The sequence below is a fragment of the Pogona vitticeps genome, chromosome 6 (assembly GCF_051106095.1).
Source record: "Pogona vitticeps strain Pit_001003342236 chromosome 6, PviZW2.1, whole genome shotgun sequence".
Classification (NCBI taxonomy): domain Eukaryota; kingdom Metazoa; phylum Chordata; class Lepidosauria; order Squamata; family Agamidae; genus Pogona; species Pogona vitticeps.
Window position 1 is genome coordinate 38,864,775 of NC_135788.1, and position 20,067 is coordinate 38,884,841.

Consider the following 20,067-nt stretch of genomic DNA (forward strand, 5'->3'; position numbering starts at 1 on the left):
TTTATTTATTTATTTATTTATTTATTTATTTATTTATTTATTTATTTATTTATTTACTTACTTATTTATTCATTCATTCATTCATTCATTCATTCATTCATTTATTCATTTACTTACTTACTTACTTACTTACTTACTTACTTACTTACTTACTTACTTACTTACTTACTTACTTACTTGTTTATTTGCAAGATTTTTTTCAACCGCACCATTAGCAGTGGTCTCTGCGTGGCGTACAACAATATTAAAACTAAAAACATTAAAATTATTATAAGAAATTGGCAGCTTACTTTTCAAGATAGCTTCTCTTGCAACATGGCTTACACATGGAAAGTATAGATAATGTTATTACCTGACTTACATATCCTTATGGAAAAGCCTGCACTGGCTGCAGCGGCAAATTCCATGTTTAACAATATCCTAAACAGTCTGGGGGCAGGTTATCTAAAAGATAAAAGCTTTTGTCTGTAGAGGGTGGTTGGTTTCTACATTCTCGTGGGAGAGCTGCTTACTGTAATGCAACCTAGTGAAGTTTGGTTTTGGTGCACTGGAGGGCCATCTGCATCGCAGTGCATGCTGTGTGGAATCCAGTGTAAACTGTTTCCATCATTGGTTGAATGCTTAGTTGTTTGCCTATTCTAGTCAGTCACGACCCAACCTCCTGTAAGGGAGTGCTTGATTGGTGGATAGAGAGCAATTGGGAGCCTGAATACCCTTTAAACAGCTGGGTAGAGTCCTGGTGACCTCAGCCAGCAAGTATTACAGACCCCTTCTCACAAGTCTATCCTAAAAAGATACTTGCTTGCACTTAATTAAGTTCAGCAAGAAGATACACATGAGCTTTGTAGACCTAAAATCTACTAAAGCTCAATGAAGTAGGACTCAGTAGCAATCGTGGCCTTGGCTTCCCCTCTGGGAATGGCTGCGACAGGATATGATGTTCAAGAGACCAAAAGATTTTATAATTGATCTTTTTTATTGAAAAAATATTGATATACAGAACAAATTCAGTTTGATTCATAAGCATAACAGTAATACATTTCTAAGGCTTATTACAATTACAATTAAGGCAACTCATTCCCTTTTGATGACAAAACTCTAAAAATCTCTAAAAGCTTTCCTTAGGGTAAGCAAAAGGCACAAAGCCCCCCCCCCATTTGCTTTCTTCAACTCTCTACATCTCCCAAGTCCTTTTCCTAGCACAAGGCATAAGGAAAAAAGACCTAAAAAAATCTCTGGTTCCAACTAAGGAAAAAGAAGGAACACTGCACATGGCAAAAGTTCATTTTTCTATCTTCTAGACTCCTCCTGGTCTTCTTGGTCTTCCACGATGTCATCCTATCACGGTATAAGGTGGTAGAAGTAACCCCTCCTTCTCTTCTCGTGAGAAAGCAGGTGTTGTTTGCCTCTACTCTCTTCTCCGCCATAAGAAATGTCTGGTCTTCTTGTCTTGGCTGGACTGGCTTAAAGTACTGCAAAAACATTCCTACAGCTCTCTTGGCCAACATTCCCATCATGCAAAATCATTATCACACAGAACCAATATGGATTCATTTTACATTTCTTCACAACTGCACAAACTATCTTCATACATGCTTTAACCCACATAATCACGATCATGACAACCTTTGTGACTTCAGTTGACTTAACTGAAATGTTCTTTTTTTTTATCACTGTTTTATCACTTGCATTGTATTTTGAATAAACAAGCAACTTGATGGGATGTAACAACAATAGCAAATTGTAATTTGTTTTTGGATTTTGGGGATTCAAACGATATATAGATGTATCTGTATACATAGATAATGAAACATACTTTATATCAAAGTATACAAGTGCAGAAGCAGCTAAAATATTTATGAAGTATTAAATACACACCAAAACCAGTAGGTTTCCAGTGATACTATTTTTTTAAAATTAGGCAATTCCCTGTGGAGGCATTTCTAAAGGAATGGGACCATCACTGAGAAAGACCCACATTTTTGGATTGCATTCCCAGGTTGGTATCCTGGTGGTATGCAGTCTGTAATTTGTGTGACTGGGAGGGACTTTTCTGGTCTGGCATGATTATCTTATTTATCCAACACTAATCAGTCATTCCTTCCAGCTTTTAAATCAGAGGGAGCCCTGCCTCTCTGGTGACTGCTTGTCCCCTCTCTTTCTTTGGATGGTGGCAATTGTTTTTTTGGTGTTAATCTGTTTAGTTGGTTGCTAAGTATGTGTGTAGTAAAAAAAGAAAACACAAATCTGTAATTCCAAGCAACTGTAAATAATGTGGTTTTTAAAATTCTTTTTCCCAGAAATGTTTCTGAGTGTGTTATTGAGAGTTTTAAGTATCAGTTAATGAGAAACGGGTAAACTGTGGGGAACTTACAGTTATTCTCCTCTGTGGATCTCTGTACGTACGTCTACTGTGTAGCAAAAGGAATTTTTCCAGAAATAGAAAACACCTATGACGTGGTATGTTGGTGAGAAGAACCTATGACACAGATTTTAATATGAATTAGATTAAATTTGTTCATGGGAATGTTACTGTGGAATATGAATGGCAGTGTGAGGCTCTTAGTCTTCCATAGCTGATAGTAAAAAACAGGTCCTTTTAGCAACTTTTAACTTGATAGACTTGTAATTTTAAACATTTATCTGTGGCTTCTATTTGGGTTTAGCTTGGAATAATTTAATTCAGTAATTTTTCAGTAATAGCTGCTTCCCTGGATATCTTTGTTAAAATAAAATTATTAATAATCTTTAATTAAATCAATTAAATTATTTGTCTCTCTAATTAGGCAAGGCTGCTTTGCCCTTAGGCATGCATGTGTAATTCAGCAATATCAGACCTCAGAAAAAATCTGACATATTTAATGCAATCACTTGCAGTCATTGTGATGTGGAAGAAACTTTACCTCATTGTGTATTATTTTCATTTTTTAAAAGCAAATAAATTTAATATTTATTTATTATTTCCATTTCTATAGCATCCCATTACTGTTGTCAGTAATGGGATGCTATAGTGGTTAAATTCGTGTACTGTACTCATATCAAAAAGATGCCAAAGATGCTAATGGCAAAAAGGATTAGGTTTATGTAAACTGTTATGCATGCGCAGGAACATAGAAAGCTCTTTTATACTGAGTCAGACCATTGGTCCTTCTAGCCAGGTATTGTCTGTTCTGAGTGGTAGAAAAGGTTCTCTGGAATTCTCTGTTGCTCCATTGAGCTCTCTAGAGTTCTCCAATTATCTCCCCCTCCAGGAGTGAACTTGACTTATTTTGCTTATCTTCTGAAATCAGACAGGTTCTCTAAGTTTAGAGTGGTTTGTTCTTTTCAATGATATGTGATAAATAGAAGATGTTGCCTTCTTCCAGTGTAGCATCTGGCTAAAAGTTTAGTTCCAGTTTACATTAAAATTTGCACTTCAGTGTGGACTGTAACTTTTTCAGAATGTATGTTTTCCTCTCTTGGACTACATTTTCACCTTAAAAGATGAAGGCTGTCAGCCACTTGTTGGATAGGCAGGGTTCCTGGTCTATGATCTCATTTGTGGACATATATACAAAATAAAAGGTCTCTCCAAATCATCTATATCTTACAAATTAAAGAAGTACCTAATGCAATACAGTATTATACTTTAGTAGAAGTTCTCTCTCTTTTAAAGGAAAGTTGTTACAATCCTAGCATTGTTCTGATAATAATAGTCATGTGCTGTGAGTTCAGTACCTGGAAAACCTTTCAGGGTTCCAAGTAGAGAATATTTCAGGTGGTTTACCATTTCTGCCTTCTGGGGGTGCCCTTGGACTGTGCAGCTTGCCCAAGACCAAACAGGTTGGCTCTTTTGTCTGGAGGCACAGTGGGGAATCAAACTCCACACCTCTGGCTCTGAACCACTGACCTATCCAGTCAGCTCTGATTACAGTGGTGCCTCGCTTTACGATTGCCCTGCATTATGACAAAACCGCATTACGATGATCTTTTTGCGATTGGCGGTTTCAAAATGGTAAATAAAATTGTTCCCTGCTGTGTTTTTGGACGGATTTCTTGCAAGACAGCCACCGAAAATGGCCACTGTGTGGAGGATCTTCGCTGGACGGTGAGTTTCCAGCCCATTGCAACGCATTGAAGCGCATTACGAATTAACATCGTAATGCGAGGCACCACTGTAGATGCCTCAAAATCTGATGACACTTGAGTGTCTGAATTTTGGTCCTAGTTAGTTAGTTTTGTTTATTTATTTATTCAAAATAATTTTACCCCACGTTCTTCCTTAAAAGGACCCAAGGTGGCTTGCATCATTAAAAAACAGTATTAACGCTCACAATAGTGAATGTACAAATACTAAAAAGGGTCAAACAAATACCATAGAGAAAATATAAGCAACACCAAAACACATTCAAAGCAGAGAGTTACAACAATCCATTAGAAAACCTCATTTAGGCAGCCAATCACTCAGGAAAAACCTGCCTGAAGAGAAAGGTGTTTGCCTGGTTGAGGAAGGACAGCAAAAATCGGGTCAGTCTAGCATTCTGTGGAAAGGGATTCCAAAGTCTGGGAGCAGAAACAGAGAAAGCCCTCTCCTGTGTACCCATCAAACACACGTGTGAAGGTGACGGAACCCAGAGAAAGGCCTCCTGGTGATCTTAACACATGAGCAGGCTCATAAAGGGAGATGCAGGTCTGCTGTTCTAGGGACTTTTTTTTCATAAGCCTCGGCTTTTTTTCTCCTTTCCCTTCCAGAAAAGAATACAGATTCCAGAAGCTCCGACTTATAGTGGGAGCACATGGTATGGAAGTGACTATGAATTTGTGCCATCCCAGACACTGCACCTTCCTCTTATTTTTTTACAGACAGTCCCTCCTACAGTGGGGTCTTGACTTGAGAACTTAATCCGTATTGGAAGGCGGTTCTCAAGTCAAAAAGTTCTCAGGTCAAATCTGCATTTCCCATAGGAATGCATTGAAAACCTTTTGATCCGTATCTGCTCTTTTCCGGCCATAGAAACTAATGGGAAGCTGCTATTCTGCCTTCGACCACTAGAGGGGGATATTTTGTTTCTTTTTTTCTTAGGTCAAGAAAGGTTCAGGGAAGGCAGGGAAAATACAGTCCAGGCAGTACAGTACCAGGCAGTCTGAAGACTGTCTCCCAATCCACTCTCTAAACGCTGGGAGGAGTGAGGAAGCAGACAGGCATCCTTTTCACTGGCCAACAGTTAACTGAAAGTTCACATTTTGCACTTTCCCTGCCTCCCACGTGGTTTTTTTTCAGTTCTTAACTCAAATCTAAGTATGTAAGTCAAGTCAATATTTTCCTATGAGAGTGGTTCTTAAGCCAAAATGTTCTTAACTCAAGCCGTTCTTAAGTCAAGACCCCACTGTATATTTTCAGGTTTATATTTGTGCTCAGTAGGTATCTGTCTTCTTACAATCTTACTTTTTGCCCTTTCCACGATATAGTTTGTTTCTTTAGTTTTGTATTATTTCATATCACAGTCATATTACAGTATGATTAGTGAAATAGTTTGTAATAGAACAAAAGGATTAGTGTAGAAATTTCTGTAGGTACTGTCTGATACGTACTTTGTGCCTTGTCTGATTTAAAGGGTACCAGATGGTTAGCTAAGGACTGTAAAAAAGCACAGAATAAGATACTTGGAGATAATTTAACATCTGCAACACTGTTCTCATCAATTAAATTCAGTAAATGACTTGTATATGGCTTCCTGGAATCAAATAAATTTGTCTTTAGTATAGATTCTTCAGTTTAGAAAGCTGGAAGGGGATCATTAATCTGTTTCATAGCTCCAGGCCATTGATTTCATCTTCCCCAACACTTCATGACAGCTTTACTAAACTTGATGTTTCTCAAAGGTACATCATCTTTCTTGAAAGTTTAAAATTGTGGAAATATATCACACTTTATTTAAATTTAAAATTGCCCAGTGTGTTTCATCATATTTAACAATGATTGCGTTTTTCGGTAAAATTTAATAATATGCTGAAGGGGTACTCTCAGTGTGAACAATGTATAAAGTTTCATATGGTTATATGCACTGCAGTATAAAAATGTAAAAATGATAACATGTTCTCCCCCCCCCCCTCTTTGTTTTACTTTGTACAGCCCCAGAAGAAGGCCATAAATTCAGGCCAAAACACATTAGGCAATTTTAAATTTGAATAAAGTTTATGTTTTCTTGCATTTTGAGACGGTGGTTCCTCCTTCAGAATCATATTTATTGGATGTACAATTTCCTTTTTTTGTTTTTACACACCTGGGAAGACTAGTTCTGAGGACTCATGTGTGGGAACCACTGATCTAATGGGAGCAGTGGAACTACTATTCATTCCATACCAAGCTGGTTTTAGTCCTGGGAAGAATTTTTGGTACGTGCCACCAGGTTGCCTGTGACTTATGGCAAGCCTGTGAATGGGTGACCTCCAAAATGTCCTGGCCTTAGCACCCCTGCTCCACTCTTGTAAACTAAACACTATGTCAGCAGTAGCTGCATATGTCAATATTTCTGATTGGGAGTAGGTGATTGGATAACATTACTAGAAGTATGGAAGGTGGTAAGACACTGAGGGCACGTATCTGCTTATGTTTTTAGACATTTCACATATACTGTTAACATCCAATGGATATTCTGGTTAATAGCTATCCTGTTAGTATTGTCCGCTTAAGTCACCATACCTCCACAACGGTGAGTTCTCAACTTCCTTGTATACAGTAAGGGTGCTGGGATTTTCTCTATACAGTATAAGACACTGGTAGTCTCCAAGAAACTGATGCTCATGAACTACTGCTGAATTTCTTTACAAAACTCAAATATTGTTTGAGTTGTACATCACAGTTGTATGGAGTATAAACCAAAGAACTGTTTAAACTCATTTTGCCCCAGCAGATTTTTGTACAAAATTCTGTTTCAAAAATTGCTTTCGGAACAACTGCTCCCTTTGTGTAGTTACAAAATGGAGTTTATCATGTGGCTTCTTTGAATAAATTTCAGAAGCTGGGATCCATATATCAGTTTTTGATCTGCTCCAAAACTTGGACATGTCTAGATTAGGACATGTCTTTCTCTTAATTCTGTATCATTTCACAGATTGCTTGGAAACTTTCTATTACTGTGTGAATTTTTTGGCGAGGTTAGCAAAACTGTGAGAGTGCAAAGTCATCTTGAGCATGTTTCTTTGGAGCCCAGTGCTATTGCTTAGAATCTTCTCCAGACAGAATGTTATTAGTCTCATCAGTTCTTAAGACTTGGGGGAAGGACACCATGAGTTTTAAAAAAGTTTTTTTCCCTTACATACTTAGGCTACCCTTTGTACCCAAGTTTGAAACAGATGTTGGGATTCTGGGAGGCTCCTGACCCTTTGTCCAACAAAATGTCAACTGAAAATATCCGATCATAGTGACACCATGCCCTCTGTTATCTCCAGAATTTTTAAGACAGAGCTGCCATCTGTTCTTGTAGTTTTCAAAGAAACTAATACTGTACCTGATTTATCTAAGCCTAAAGGGTCAAATCATACAACAGTACTATAATGAAAGCGTAAACTTAAGAGTTCCAGTTATCAAGAAGTAGCATTACTGAAGTACCATTACAACATGTTGCCAGGAAATTGCAAAATAGGGAGAGGAAATGTACAAATTGATTTTTTTAATGGCGTGTTTTTAACTTGTTTCAGCAAAGGGAAAGATGTCATATTTTAAAGCCATGGGGGGTTTTACAGGGGGGTGTAAATGCAAAGGAAAGCTCAGTGTTTAATTCTCCAAGACAGTTTGATCAATTGAATAAATTTGTGTTAGGGAAGAATTAAATAATTCTACTAAAAGTGCATGGAATATGCTTCACCATTATTGTAGAAGAGAACACAGAGAATTGAAATATTTAATCAGTTTCATCCACAGTCTATTTATTATTGTGCCTTCCAAGACTAATGAAACTAATGAGGTACATATTGTCTTTCATATTTAATTTCACAATGATAAAACAACAGCTTGTTTATGGTCATAATGAAATTTTAAAAAATTAAGACAGTTCTTTTATAATGTAGTTCTTCACTCAAAATCTTAATTCATTTAATCATTAATCTTCTACTGAGGCAAACATAGCTTCATACCTTTGCTATCTGCTTATATATTGATTAACCTATTCAAACAGCAACATGGACTTTGTGAGATTTCATTTATATCTGGCACAAGTGTTTGTAATTATTTTATATCTAAATTGTTCTAATAAAAATGTCTATGTCTAGTACTTTCTAACACTTGGTGAACTGTCACTGTTCACTGTTGTTACTGTTGTTATGCTTACCATTTGTTTAAACTGGTAAGCATAACAAGGTCTGTGTCTACACATTGGTAGTCATACTGGTATCCAGATACCTTTTTCTCAGACAACAGCTAAGAACTTTTGCTGTGAGTATGGCATATGGGTTATATGTCTATGCCTAATCAGATGGGTCAATTGGAGAGGGTCGTCTGTTTTTTTAATTTGTTTGTTTTGGTACCCAAGAACAGAACCACACTTCCTTGTTCTCCCACTGAGAATGCTTCTTTGTATTTCTGTCTTTTTCCATCTGAAAAAATGCAACAGAAGAGAAAATATGAAAGAAGACTGAAAGGATTAAGACCAGCTTAGAGGCAAAGCATATGTCCTAGAAAGAAAAAGGCCCAGGCTCAATCAAAATAATGTAGATAGTCTACTAAGATTCATCTTTTATATAGGTGATTATAGATCTGTTTTTAAAATTAATTTTTCTATTGTATGTAGCCTGTTAACAATCTGCTATATACGTTATCTATGTCATTAGGACTGTGTTGCAATGCATTTTTCTTTGTTATTATTTTTAAACAGCACTTGAGCCCCAGGTCTGAAGAATAGTACATACATTTGCTGAGGGAAGCCTATTAATTAAGTCTGTATTCCACCCTGCTTTTGTTGAATTAGTATAGTATTCAGAGAATATTCAGCTTCTCAGAGAATTGAACAATAAGTTTTCCGGTTTCTGTGAGGGTCAAGAATGTTTTTTTTAAATATAATTTTAATAAATAGAACAAAAACACATCTTGTGATTAAAAGAAAACAGTAAACCATGTTCAGGGCTGCCTTACAGACAAAATACGAGTAGGCAAGAATAAAATTAAAGCGTGGGCTTTTCTGGAGATTTGCATCAGAGGTAGTGGAAAGACTGGAACATGAGATCAATTAACATATTTGATGATTAGAAACCATTTTCCAAAGAGAAACTGTGGGTTTGAATAAAGTGTAGGGCTCTTTATTGGGCAGTACAGTGGACCCTCGACTTACAGATGTTTCGAGTTACAGACTTCTCTGGCCACAAAATTTAGGTTCGGCTTGCAACTGGAGAATCGACCTACAGACTAGAAAAAAAACAAATGGAACAAAAATGGCTGGTTATGGATTAATAGGTTTTCAGTGCATTGTAGGTCATTGGAGACTCGACCTACTGACTTTTTGACCTGTAGCCACCGTTCCAATACGGATTAATTCCGTAACTAGAGGGTCCACTGTAAGTTTCTCTATAAAGGCGATAAAGCAGATTTAAAGACAGTCAGCATGAGACCATTAAATGGTTATCTGGTTTTTAGTTGGCAGTAATGATTACTGTCACTGCCAAATGAAGATGCTAACAGATATTTTGTGTTTGTGTGGCTGAGTACATATCTACAAATAAACAATAGTAAACCTAGGGCTAATGATAATACAATCAACAGACTGGTGATGATTTCAGTGTCTTAAGAATTCTTTCCCTGTGCCACCAAACGTGGATGTAGGTGGGCCTAGCCATCAGCCAGACTGAGGCAGTAATTTCAGATGGTGGACTGCTTGAGTGGCAAATGTGCAGGATCTTCCTGCTTCCGCTGCCATCTTCAGCATGCCTTATGCTTTGAAGAGCTGCCACTGAAGACAATTTCCCAATAGGTCAGTACTGGTAAATAGGGATGAGATTTTTGTACTGTATTTCAAGGACTCATCTGGGAGTTGGAGAATACAAATAACAAGCAGAAGAGAAATTTCTCTACTGTTGTTCCATTCACTGCATGGCTGCATGGGAAGCATCTTACTACCCATTAGGACCTATACAAGGAGCCTCCCACAGAACTACTTTACCCATGCTGCAACTCCTAGGCAGCCTTGCAACACAACCAGTGAGCAGCAGGGCTCCCTCCCTCTTCTTCAACCATAAAGCATGTGGAACAGAGTGGAAGGGTGGTGGAGAACCTCCCTGTTACTTGTTAGTTATGCTCTCCTAGTCTAGAATGCTGCCTGGGGGATTTGAGATGAATTTTGGAGGTAGGAGTTCTTGAAATATGAAAAACCCATGTCTGATGCTGAGCACTTATTCACTCTTCGCTGAAAACAACAATGCCTTCACATTATCTCTGAGGCAGGCAGTGGAGTGTATCAACTGGCTTGAATTACAGCATTTCATCATACAGATTTTGTAGCATAACACTCATTGAGAGAAGAGGCTTTTCTGTGGTGTGCATTATTCCAATGCAAGATTATCCCTTTGAATGTTTCAGCTATTCAAATCGTTTTTTAAAAAAATGTTTAAATATCCAGATTGTGAAATATGTCCAGCACCTCCCCTCTCTCTCTCTCTCTCTCTCTCTCTCTGTGTGTTTGTGTGTGTGTGTGCGTGTGCGTGTGCGTGAGAGAGATAATATATATATATAATTCAATCATATTCTGCTTTTCTTGTTTCCCATACTTCTTCTGTAAGGTTATGTTTTCCCAGGACTTCAGGGTATGCTAAAATCAGAGAAAAAATGTTGTACTTTAATAAGGTTGCATAAGAGGAAGATATTTTTGGGTTTCAGTAGTAAAGCCTCTCTTTTCCCTTTTAGAAATCTTATTGAGCATGTCAGATATATTTGTTGGATTGTTGAACTAGAACTAGGGAGAATCAGGTTCAGCTTCTAAGTAGTTGTGAAATTTTTAGTGAATGACCTTGGGCTAAGGCACACAATCTGTGTTACAAGACTGTAATGAGGATAGAGGGAAGGGGGAGAATGAACTGTACGGTGTTGAACACCTTGGAGGAATGATAGCATGTAAGCCTGCAAAGTAACTTAGTCTGACATCTATACTTCATGCTAGTTTTTTTAGTGATACAGTAAAAAAGCACAGATTCTCATATGCATGTTGATTACCTAGTCTTATACAGTATATGATTATCCTTACTCCAAAAGAGATCCTTCTGTTGCAATTTGCAGGCAAAACTGCTGGTATTCTGTTACTATTAAGTACTACTTTGGCTAGGCTAAAACTAGATCCATAAGTAGTGGAAGATGAGAGGACAGATTATTTCTTTTACTGGGAGACTGCTAGAAACAGAATCTTTGCCTACGATTTAGAAACCAGTCTCCTGAACCACTGTAAATTCCATAAGAAATTATAAAATCAGCACAAACAGGATTAAATACTTCTCCAAGGCAATTTGTTTTATCAGTCAAAATAAAGTAAAATCCAAATGTTAAGTGATAATTGTTTATTAAAAATTAACAATTTTACTAGAAACTCAAAACAAATAAATGGAAAAATTATAGAATATGATTATATTAAAATGTGTAAGAAAAAAGAGAAACTACAGTATATTGACTGTATTGCACTTGACATAGTGTAGTTTTGTCTGCAGATATTGGTGGAGAGTTTTTCCCAAGCAGTCCACATGTCTGGCTGCATAACTACTAGTGCAACTACACCTTTGGAAATGCTTGCTGGATATCCATCTTGGTGCAAATGTTGCAGCTGCTTCCGCAACTGTGAGTTATGTGGGTGTAGCCATTCAACAGATCCCTGGCCACTATATGGTTATATAACCATATAACGTTGAATAAGAACATTCAGTTCTGGACACCACACTTCAAGAAGGATGGCAACAAACTGCAACAAGGATGATCAGGTGGCTGGAAACCAAGCCCTGTGAGGAAAGACTGAAAGAACTGGGCATATATAGCATGGAGAAAAGAAGACTGAGGGGAGATATGATAGCACTTTTCAAATACTTGAAAGGCTGTCTACAGAGAAGGGGCAGGATCTGTTCTCGATCAAGCCAGAGTGCAGGATACACAATAATGAGCTCAGGTTACAGGAAGCCAGATTTCAGTTGAATATCAGGAAAAAAACTTCCTGTTAGAGCAGTAAGGCAGTGGAACTAATTACCCTTAGAGGTGATGAGTGCTCCAGTACTGGAGACATTCAAGAGAAATTTAGACAACCACCTGGCAGATATTATTTGATATTTATTCCTGCACCGAGCAAAGGGTTGGACTGGATGGCCTTATAGGTCCCTTCCAACTTCATGATTCTATGATTCTATAATCCATGCAGTAAATCTCCAGTTGTAGTCGATTAATGTTGAAGAAAGCTAGGAGAACCAAAGCAGTAGGTCTTTCTGTATTTTAAAATATTAATGATAAAACACAATTTTCTTAAGATTATACAGTGTGTTTGATGTATTGCTCCATATTAGTTAAAAGCAAAATTTTACATGTTCCGTAAGCATACCCTACAATTTCCCCACGGTTAACTGTAGGATTATATGTTCATTGTCCTATCTCAGTGAATGATCATGTACAGCAATCAACATATGGGATGGTGTAGTTCTGTAAATTCTGGATATCAGATTTGAAATATTCCCTGAAATATAGTGAGTGGATTCATTTGTAGATGCAGGCCTGCAGTTTTTTCCTGATAAAGTGTGCTTCTTTTATACTGTCCCATAGTGATTCTAATGCTTTTTTTAAACTAGTGAATAGGGCCACCAAAATGTGAGCAAATGTACCACTTCTGTTTCCAACAATCTTTAGATATCTCTGTCCTTATGTCTCTTTTCTAGTTTTTTTTTAACCCCTAGAGATATATAATCTTATATCCAAGATTATAGTACTAATTTTAGAAATGAGTTCCCTGGTGATTCTATAATTTCTGCATATTTCTCTTCATCTGATTTCTTCTTAAATATAACACCTGGAAAAATGGGCGATATAAAAAAAAAAACAGTGTTTTTAAAATTGTGAACTATTTAAATGTGTTGTTTTCTGTATTCAGATCAACTTTTACTGTGGAATTCTAAGCCTAAATTCTATAATACCAAGCTCAAATTTGGAATAATAATGATTGCTTTCATTTTGTAAAAACTGTTTTATAAGAAAATTAGTCGCCTTCTCCTCCTCTTAAGAAAGCTGAACATTACTCTCTTTTAAAAATGGTACCAGGTGGAAATATATTAATTTGAAACTCTGCAAGTAATTTTAACTATTCAGCCAAAATGTACAATTAAAAGGAGTACATTTATAATAGTCTCATCCCCTTGGGCAAGGAAAGTTCTTGTGTATGTCAATGCATGAATGTCAATGTGATTTGGTTATTTATAGACATCTGGACCAACAGCAGTTTGCTGTTAACAAATCATGGATGCACATCATATTTCCCAGTTGAGACTTCTTTAAAAAGATTATCAAATCATGCTTTCTTTTCATCTGCTCTCTGTAACTGAAATAAACGAAGGTGTGACTACACTGTTGATATAAATCAGGAGCTGGTTCAGGTTTTTAGAAGTTAATTAACATCACACGGTATTTGTGTTTGTGTTTTTTTCTGGTAGGAAGTTGTGTGTTATATCATGATATAAGGAAAGATGTCTATGTTATTTACCATAGGTATCTAATGACAAGAGCTTAGAAACAATAATTTTTGGGCTAGAATCCCCAGCCACTATGTTGTAGCCCCCAAAATTAACTTTTGTCATTCTGCAGATACTAAGATATTTGCATTTAAAAAGCAAAACAATGAGTTTGGAAGGTCCTTAAATTGTACTAACTGCTACATCATTCAGATATTTACATCCCCAGCTTGGAAGTCTAAAAATAAAATTAATTTATAAGCATTAATAACAAGATTTATGTATCAAACTGGGAGGACATAACAAGTGAGTACCTCCTGGGCTCAGTGCTCTTCATCATTTTTTTAATGAACTGGATCAGGGAACGCAGGGATTTGCAGATGATACAAAATTGGGTGGAATAGCTAAAACCTTGGAAGACAGAAACAAATTCAAAATGATCTACATAGGCTGGAGCACTGGGCTGGAAACAATAGAATGAAATTCAATAGGGATAGGTGTAAAGTACTGCGCTGAGGAAAAAGAAACCAAATACACAGTTACAGGATGGGGAATACCCTGGCTCAGCAGTGCTACAAGTTCTGGACACTACACTTTCAGAAAGACACAGACAAATTGGAATAAGCTCAGAGGAGGGCAACAAGGATGATTGGGGGCTGGAAACAAAGACCTGCAAGGAAAAGTTGAAAGAACTGGCTATGTTAGGCTTGGGAAAAGAAGACTGAGTGGAGATATGATAGCACATTTTAAATACTTGAAAGGCTGTCATACAGAAGAGGGGCCGGATCTGTTCTCGATCATCCCTGAGTGCAGAACATGCAACAATGGGCTCAAGTTACAGGAAGCTAGATTTCAGCTGAGTATCAGGAAAAACAGGACAATGGAACCACTTATCTTGAGGCGGTGAGTGCTCCAGCACTGGAGGCATTCAAAACAAATTTAGACAACCACCTGACAGATATCCTTTGATTTTCATTCCTGTATTGAGCAGAGGGTTGAACTGGATGGCCTTATTCCATGAGTCTATGATTTTTAAGTACTATTTACAGTACATGATAAGATACATCTGCAGCACGTTTGAGCTACAGTAAATGTGGACAGTCTTGTATCTGGCATGGTTTATTTTTTATTTACAGGGATTTATGTTAATTATTTAGTCTGATGCTTCTTTAACGTGGTTCTCTATGAATCCACACTGATGGGTTAAACAGCGCCTGCGCTGGTTCCTCTCGGAATTTTCCAGAGCTATGAGGGAAAAGATACAATGTTTGAGTTGCCCTGCACTGCGCAAGTGCAGCCCGCCAAAAATCCCCAGTTCCATTTATCCGCCCGCGGAGTTGGAACCTCTCGGTTAGAGCTCTTGAGATTTTACTCTCCTTTCGCTATTTTCGGATTTTTTGGACTTGACCTGGCTTGCCTATCGTCTATCCGCTTCTCCGTTGCCCTGAATTCGGACCGGCTGACCTTCCCTTGCCTCTGGCGTGCTTCTTGCAAGTACTTTCACTTCCCGCTTGATCCTGATTGAGGCCTATTACCTCCTGCTGAGGCGCCACGCGCCAGCAGGATTTCTTCAATTACTGACTTTCTCTACCGTTCGTTCACCGCTTGGCTTATGTCAGCGAAAAAGGGACCTTTCCGCCGCTGTTCTGCTTGCTCCGGGAAGCTCCCCTTCCAGGACCATCATTCCCTCTGTCTTTTCTGTTTGGGCGAGACCCATTCGCCCACCACTTGCAAGCATTGCAAGGAATTCACCAAGGCGACCCTAAAATCTCGTCAGCAACGCCTCAAGTATTTTCTCTGGAACCGTACTCTCTCAGCTTCACAACCGTCAGATATGGAATCCGTTCAGTCGGTCTCCACCGTTCGTTCATCGGTCACTTTGGTCTCCTCTTCCCCTCCTTCGACATCCAAGGAGGTGTCCACGAAGGTTTCCAAAGCGAAATCTAAGAAATTGCCTACTGGAAAGAAGTCTTCCTCTGATGTTCCTTCTTCTTCAACCTCGGCACCGACAAAGAAGAAGGGTCCGTCCAAGGCGGCGTCGCAGGCTAAAGCGAAGACCAAGGAGATTACCCTGGTCGTCCCACCTGTCTCGGCTTCGGTCCCTTCTCCATTTCTTGAGGAGTCTTCTCGGGACCGAGACTCGGTCTCCGACTTAGGCGCCCCCATTCCACCTCGCCAACCGCCTCCGGTGGATTTGGGAAAATCGCCTACGGTTAGCCAGCTCGACAAGCTCGTTGCCGGCGCCGAAAGCATGCCGCTCAGCCCAATACTTACCGGGCGTACCACCCGATCTCCTTCACTCCTTTCGGAGTCGGGTCGATCGGCATCTTCTCCCCCCCCACGGGGTCGACCTACCAAGCCAGTCGAAGATCCAGTCCCTCGGCGTCCAGCTTCACACTCTGCCGACGACGAACCATTGCCGAAAAAACCCCGTCATCGACGCAGGCACCGTCGAGGCCACCGACGCCGAAGGGACTCCTCACCGTCCGACTCAGAATACAGTCGGGGTCGGAAGAGGTCCCACCGGAGACGGCGAAGAAGGGATTCTTCTACCGAGTCCTCTTCTACCTCAAGAGATAGGAGACATAGGAGAAAGAGATCTAAGTACTCCTATTCCTCATCCTCTCGGTCACGTTCTCCGCGTCGAACCCCGTCCCCGAATAGACCTTCGGAAACGGGCTCCGGTAAGCCTACGGCGCCGACGGATGCCCCGACTGCACCGCCTGTCGCGCCACCTCCACGACCTGCAGAGGAGTGTCCTCCGGCCCCGAAAAAGACACCTTCGGGGCCGAAAGTACCTCGTCCTCCATCCTCTCCATACCACTCAGAGGAAGAGCATCCCGGAGAGGAATCTTCCGGGGCGGAAGACGACACCGAGTCGGAGGTGTCCTTGGAAGTTCCGATCCCGGGGGAACCTTTGCCCCCAGAGGCAGCGAACTTAAAGCCATCCTCTCCTTCGGAAGATTTTTCTTCCTACACCCAAATGGTTGGCCGCATGGCGCAGGCTTTGAAGCTTGCAATTGAACAGTCCCCAAGAAGAGAAGAAAATCTCATCTTCGGGGATATCGAAGCCGAGCGAACGCATCCAGTCAGTTTGTCTTTCATACCTGAACTGATGGATCTTATTAAGGAATTCTGGGACCACCCGGCCAATGCTACCTCGATTTCGAAAAGAACCGAGAATCTCTATAGGATCCATGGTGACAACACCTCTTTCCTGGTCATGCATCCTGCACCCAACTCTTTAATAGTGGAGTCTAGCTCCACTAAGACTCCTGCAAAAGGTCATCCTACCCCAACCAACAAGGAGGGCAGGAAGTTAGAGATTCTGGCACGTCGAATGTACTCTATGACCACATTTACCCTGCGTGCGGTGAATTATTTAGTGGCTATGGGTGCCTACCAAAAACAACTTTGGTCCAGGGTTCTTCCAGCCCTTCAAATGGCTCCAGACGACATTAGACAGCTCTGTCTGGATACTCATGCGGAAGCTCTCACGGTATCTAAATACCAACGACTAGCCGCCCGCCATGTAGCAGAGGCCACGTCCAAGAATTTTGCTTCCCTTATCACTCTGAGAAGGCATGCTTGGCTGCGCTCAGCCAACATTGTTGAGGACATTAAGACTAGAGTAGAAAATCTACCTTTTGATGCCACAGGCCTCTTCAGCCAGAGTACTGATGAGAACCTGGAAAACTTACATAAAAGTAAGAAAACAGCCAAGTCCTATTCTGTCCAACCTCCACCTAGACAATCCAAACCTCAGTGGCGTCCAAAGTACACCGCCCAGTCTTACCAACAGCCTTCCACCAGTACTTACCGTCCTTATGGAGGCAATTCTTCCCAACGTCCACCTCAAGCTTCTTCCTCTTCATCTGCTGCTTTCAGACCCCAACCGTCCCGTAAGAGGCAGTCCTTCAAAGCACCTGGAAGAAAACAGAAACAGTACCTTTGACTCCCTGGCCATTCCACCGTCACCCTCCCACACCACCCGCCTCTCTCCTTACCTTCACAACTGGACTCTCATCACCAACGACATCTGGGTTCTCAACATTATCACCTCCGGTTACCGCCTGGAGTTTATAAGGTTGCCTCCTCTAGGACAGGTCAACCCTACATCATTCGATCCAATCCTAGAGGAGGAAATCCTGACTCTCCTTCAGAAAGGGGCCATCCAGAAGGTGTCATCAGAGGATGTCCTCGACGGTTTTTACTCCCGATACTTTCTGGTACCAAAGAAGGACGGGGGACTCCGTCCCATCCTCGATCTGAGAAGCCTCAACAAGTTTCTCAAACCACGCAAGTTCAAGATGGTGACTTTAGAGTCCATTCTCCATCTTCTGAGGCAAGGAGACTGGTTTGTGGTCCTGGATCTAAAAGACGCATATTTCCATGTCACCATACACAAGAGCCACAGGAAATATCTGCGTCTACTCTTCAACAACACCATTTTTCAGTTTCTGGCCTTACCCTTCGGCCTTTCCACGGCACCCAGGACTTTCACCAAGTGCATGGCTCCCGTGGCAGCATACCTGCGCCTCCAGGGGATCCAGGTGTTTCCCTACATCGACGACTGGCTGATTGTCTCGACCTCAAAACATCAGGCCTTAGAGGACACTCAGTATGTTCTCCAGACGTTACAATCACTAGGTCTTACCGTGAATCACGAAAAGTCCAAGCTGAACCCATCTCAAGTGGTGGACTACATCGGAGCGAGGCTAGACTCAGTACACGCTCGGATGTTCATGCCTCCAGAACGCATCCGAAAGTTACACAAAGCCATCAGGAAATTCAGGCCAAGGACAAGAGTAAAAGCAAGCCTTGCGCAACATCTGCTAGGCCTCATGGCTTCTACAACGGCGACCTTGTCCCATGCTCGCCTCAAGATGCGTTCACTTCAAATCTGGCTGCTGTCCCTCTTCGATCCACTCCTCGACAGTCCAAACAAGCTTCTTACTGTCACCCCGGAGCTGGCACAACAGCTTCAGTGGTGGACTTTCCCACCTCACCTCTTGGTGGGACGTCCCTTCCGTCCTCTTCATTTGACAACTCAAGTCACTACGGACGCGAGTCCACTCGGATGGGGCGCCCATTGCCAGGGGCATCAGATCAACGCCCTGTGGTCCCCTCAGGAGAAGGGCTTGCACATCAACCACCTGGAGCTGCTAGCCATCATAAAGGCTTTGAGGTCCTTCCTACCTTTAGTGAGAGGCAGGGCGATTCAGCTCGTCACAGACAACACCACAGCGATGTTTTATGTGAACAAGCAGGGAGGAACAAGATCAAAGTCCCTTTTGTTCCTGTCAATACATCTCTGGGAGTGGTGCTACCAGGAGCAAATCTACCCGGTAGCCATCCACATAGCCACCACAGACAACATCGTTGCAGACGAGCTCAGTCGCCGTCCCACTCAAAATCACGAATGGGAACTGGACTCAGAGATCTTTCAGGAACTCTGCCACAGGTGGGGAACTCCGACAATCGACATGTTCGCCAAGCACTCCAACAAGAAGTGTCTCCGCTACGCGTCCAGGGCAGGACGGGGCCCAGGATCATTGGGAGATGCTTTCATGATCCCTTGGCACAAGGGCCTTCTCTACCTGTTTCCTCCCATTCCATTGGTTCAGAGGTCAGTAGTCAGAGCCCTCCAGTTGCAAGCAGAAGCAATCTTGATTGCACCTTGGTGGCCCAGACAACCTTGGTTCTCTCTACTTCTGCAGGCAGCAATCGACAAGGTCAAGCTTCCTCTCATTCCTCACCTAATAACTCAGGACTCGGGGTCGATCTTCCATCCCGACCTCGACTCCCTCCAATTGACAGCGTGGAGGATATCCCGTCAATAATGGAAGTTCTTGACAAGGCAAGAAAGCCTTCTACCATCCGCCTCTATCAACACAAGTGGCAAGGCTTTCTCAAATTCGCTACGGAGCGGGGTTTACAAGCATCTCCCGTCTCTTTATCTACATTGCTACTGTATCTCAGACACCTATTCGATCTTGGTTTATCTAAGTCTACCTTAAAGGTATACACCTCAGCCATTGTAACTTTCCAACCCAAGGGATCTCAATCCTCCAGATGGTTTTCCCATCCAACGGTGAAAGCTTTCTTCAGAGGTCTGACCAACATGAGACCCCCTGTGCGAAGACCATTACCTCAGTGGTCTTTACAGACAGTACTACACTCACTGGTTCGTCCCCCCTTTGAGCCAATGGCTACCTGTGACCTGAAGTTTTTGTCCCTCAAAACTTTGTTTCTTGTGGCCATCACTTCTGCCCGTAGGGCTAGTGAATTGGCGGCTCTCCGGGCTGATTCCCCTTACCTCCAATTTTTCAAGGACAAGGTGGTGTTACACCCAGATATTTCTTTCCTCCCAAAGGTGGTCTCAGACTTTCATGTCAACCAACCTCTGTTGCTGCC

The 20,067-nt window shown here is 41.1% G+C and overlaps 2 protein-coding genes across 6 annotated transcripts in view; both read left to right on the forward strand.

The window, feature by feature from the left end:
* Positions 1–20,067, forward strand: part of PLCL2 (phospholipase C like 2) — a 124,598-nt gene that overhangs the window by 72,956 nt on the left and 31,575 nt on the right. Inside the window, exon 1 of one of the 5 annotated variants that reach the window (XM_078377251.1) lies at positions 1,219–1,999. The exons of the other annotated variants lie outside the window; for them this stretch is intronic. Coding sequence (XP_078233377.1) covers positions 1,952–1,999 — 48 coding nt within the window. The 5' untranslated portion in view covers positions 1,219–1,951. Of the gene's footprint in view, positions 1–1,218; positions 2,000–20,067 lie in introns of those variants that run through there. 5 annotated transcript variants of the gene reach the window in all.
* Positions 14,822–19,963, forward strand: LOC144583463 (uncharacterized). Its single transcript, XM_078377255.1, has one exon. It carries the CDS (start codon positions 15,263–15,265, stop codon positions 17,603–17,605), a length of 2,343 nt encoding a protein of 780 aa, XP_078233381.1. The 5' UTR covers positions 14,822–15,262; the 3' UTR covers positions 17,606–19,963.

Coding starts and splice junctions, on each gene's coding strand:
- LOC144583463 (XM_078377255.1), top strand. CDS start 15,263: ATGTCAGCGAAAAAGGGACCTTTCCGCCGCTGTTCTGCTTGCTCCGGG.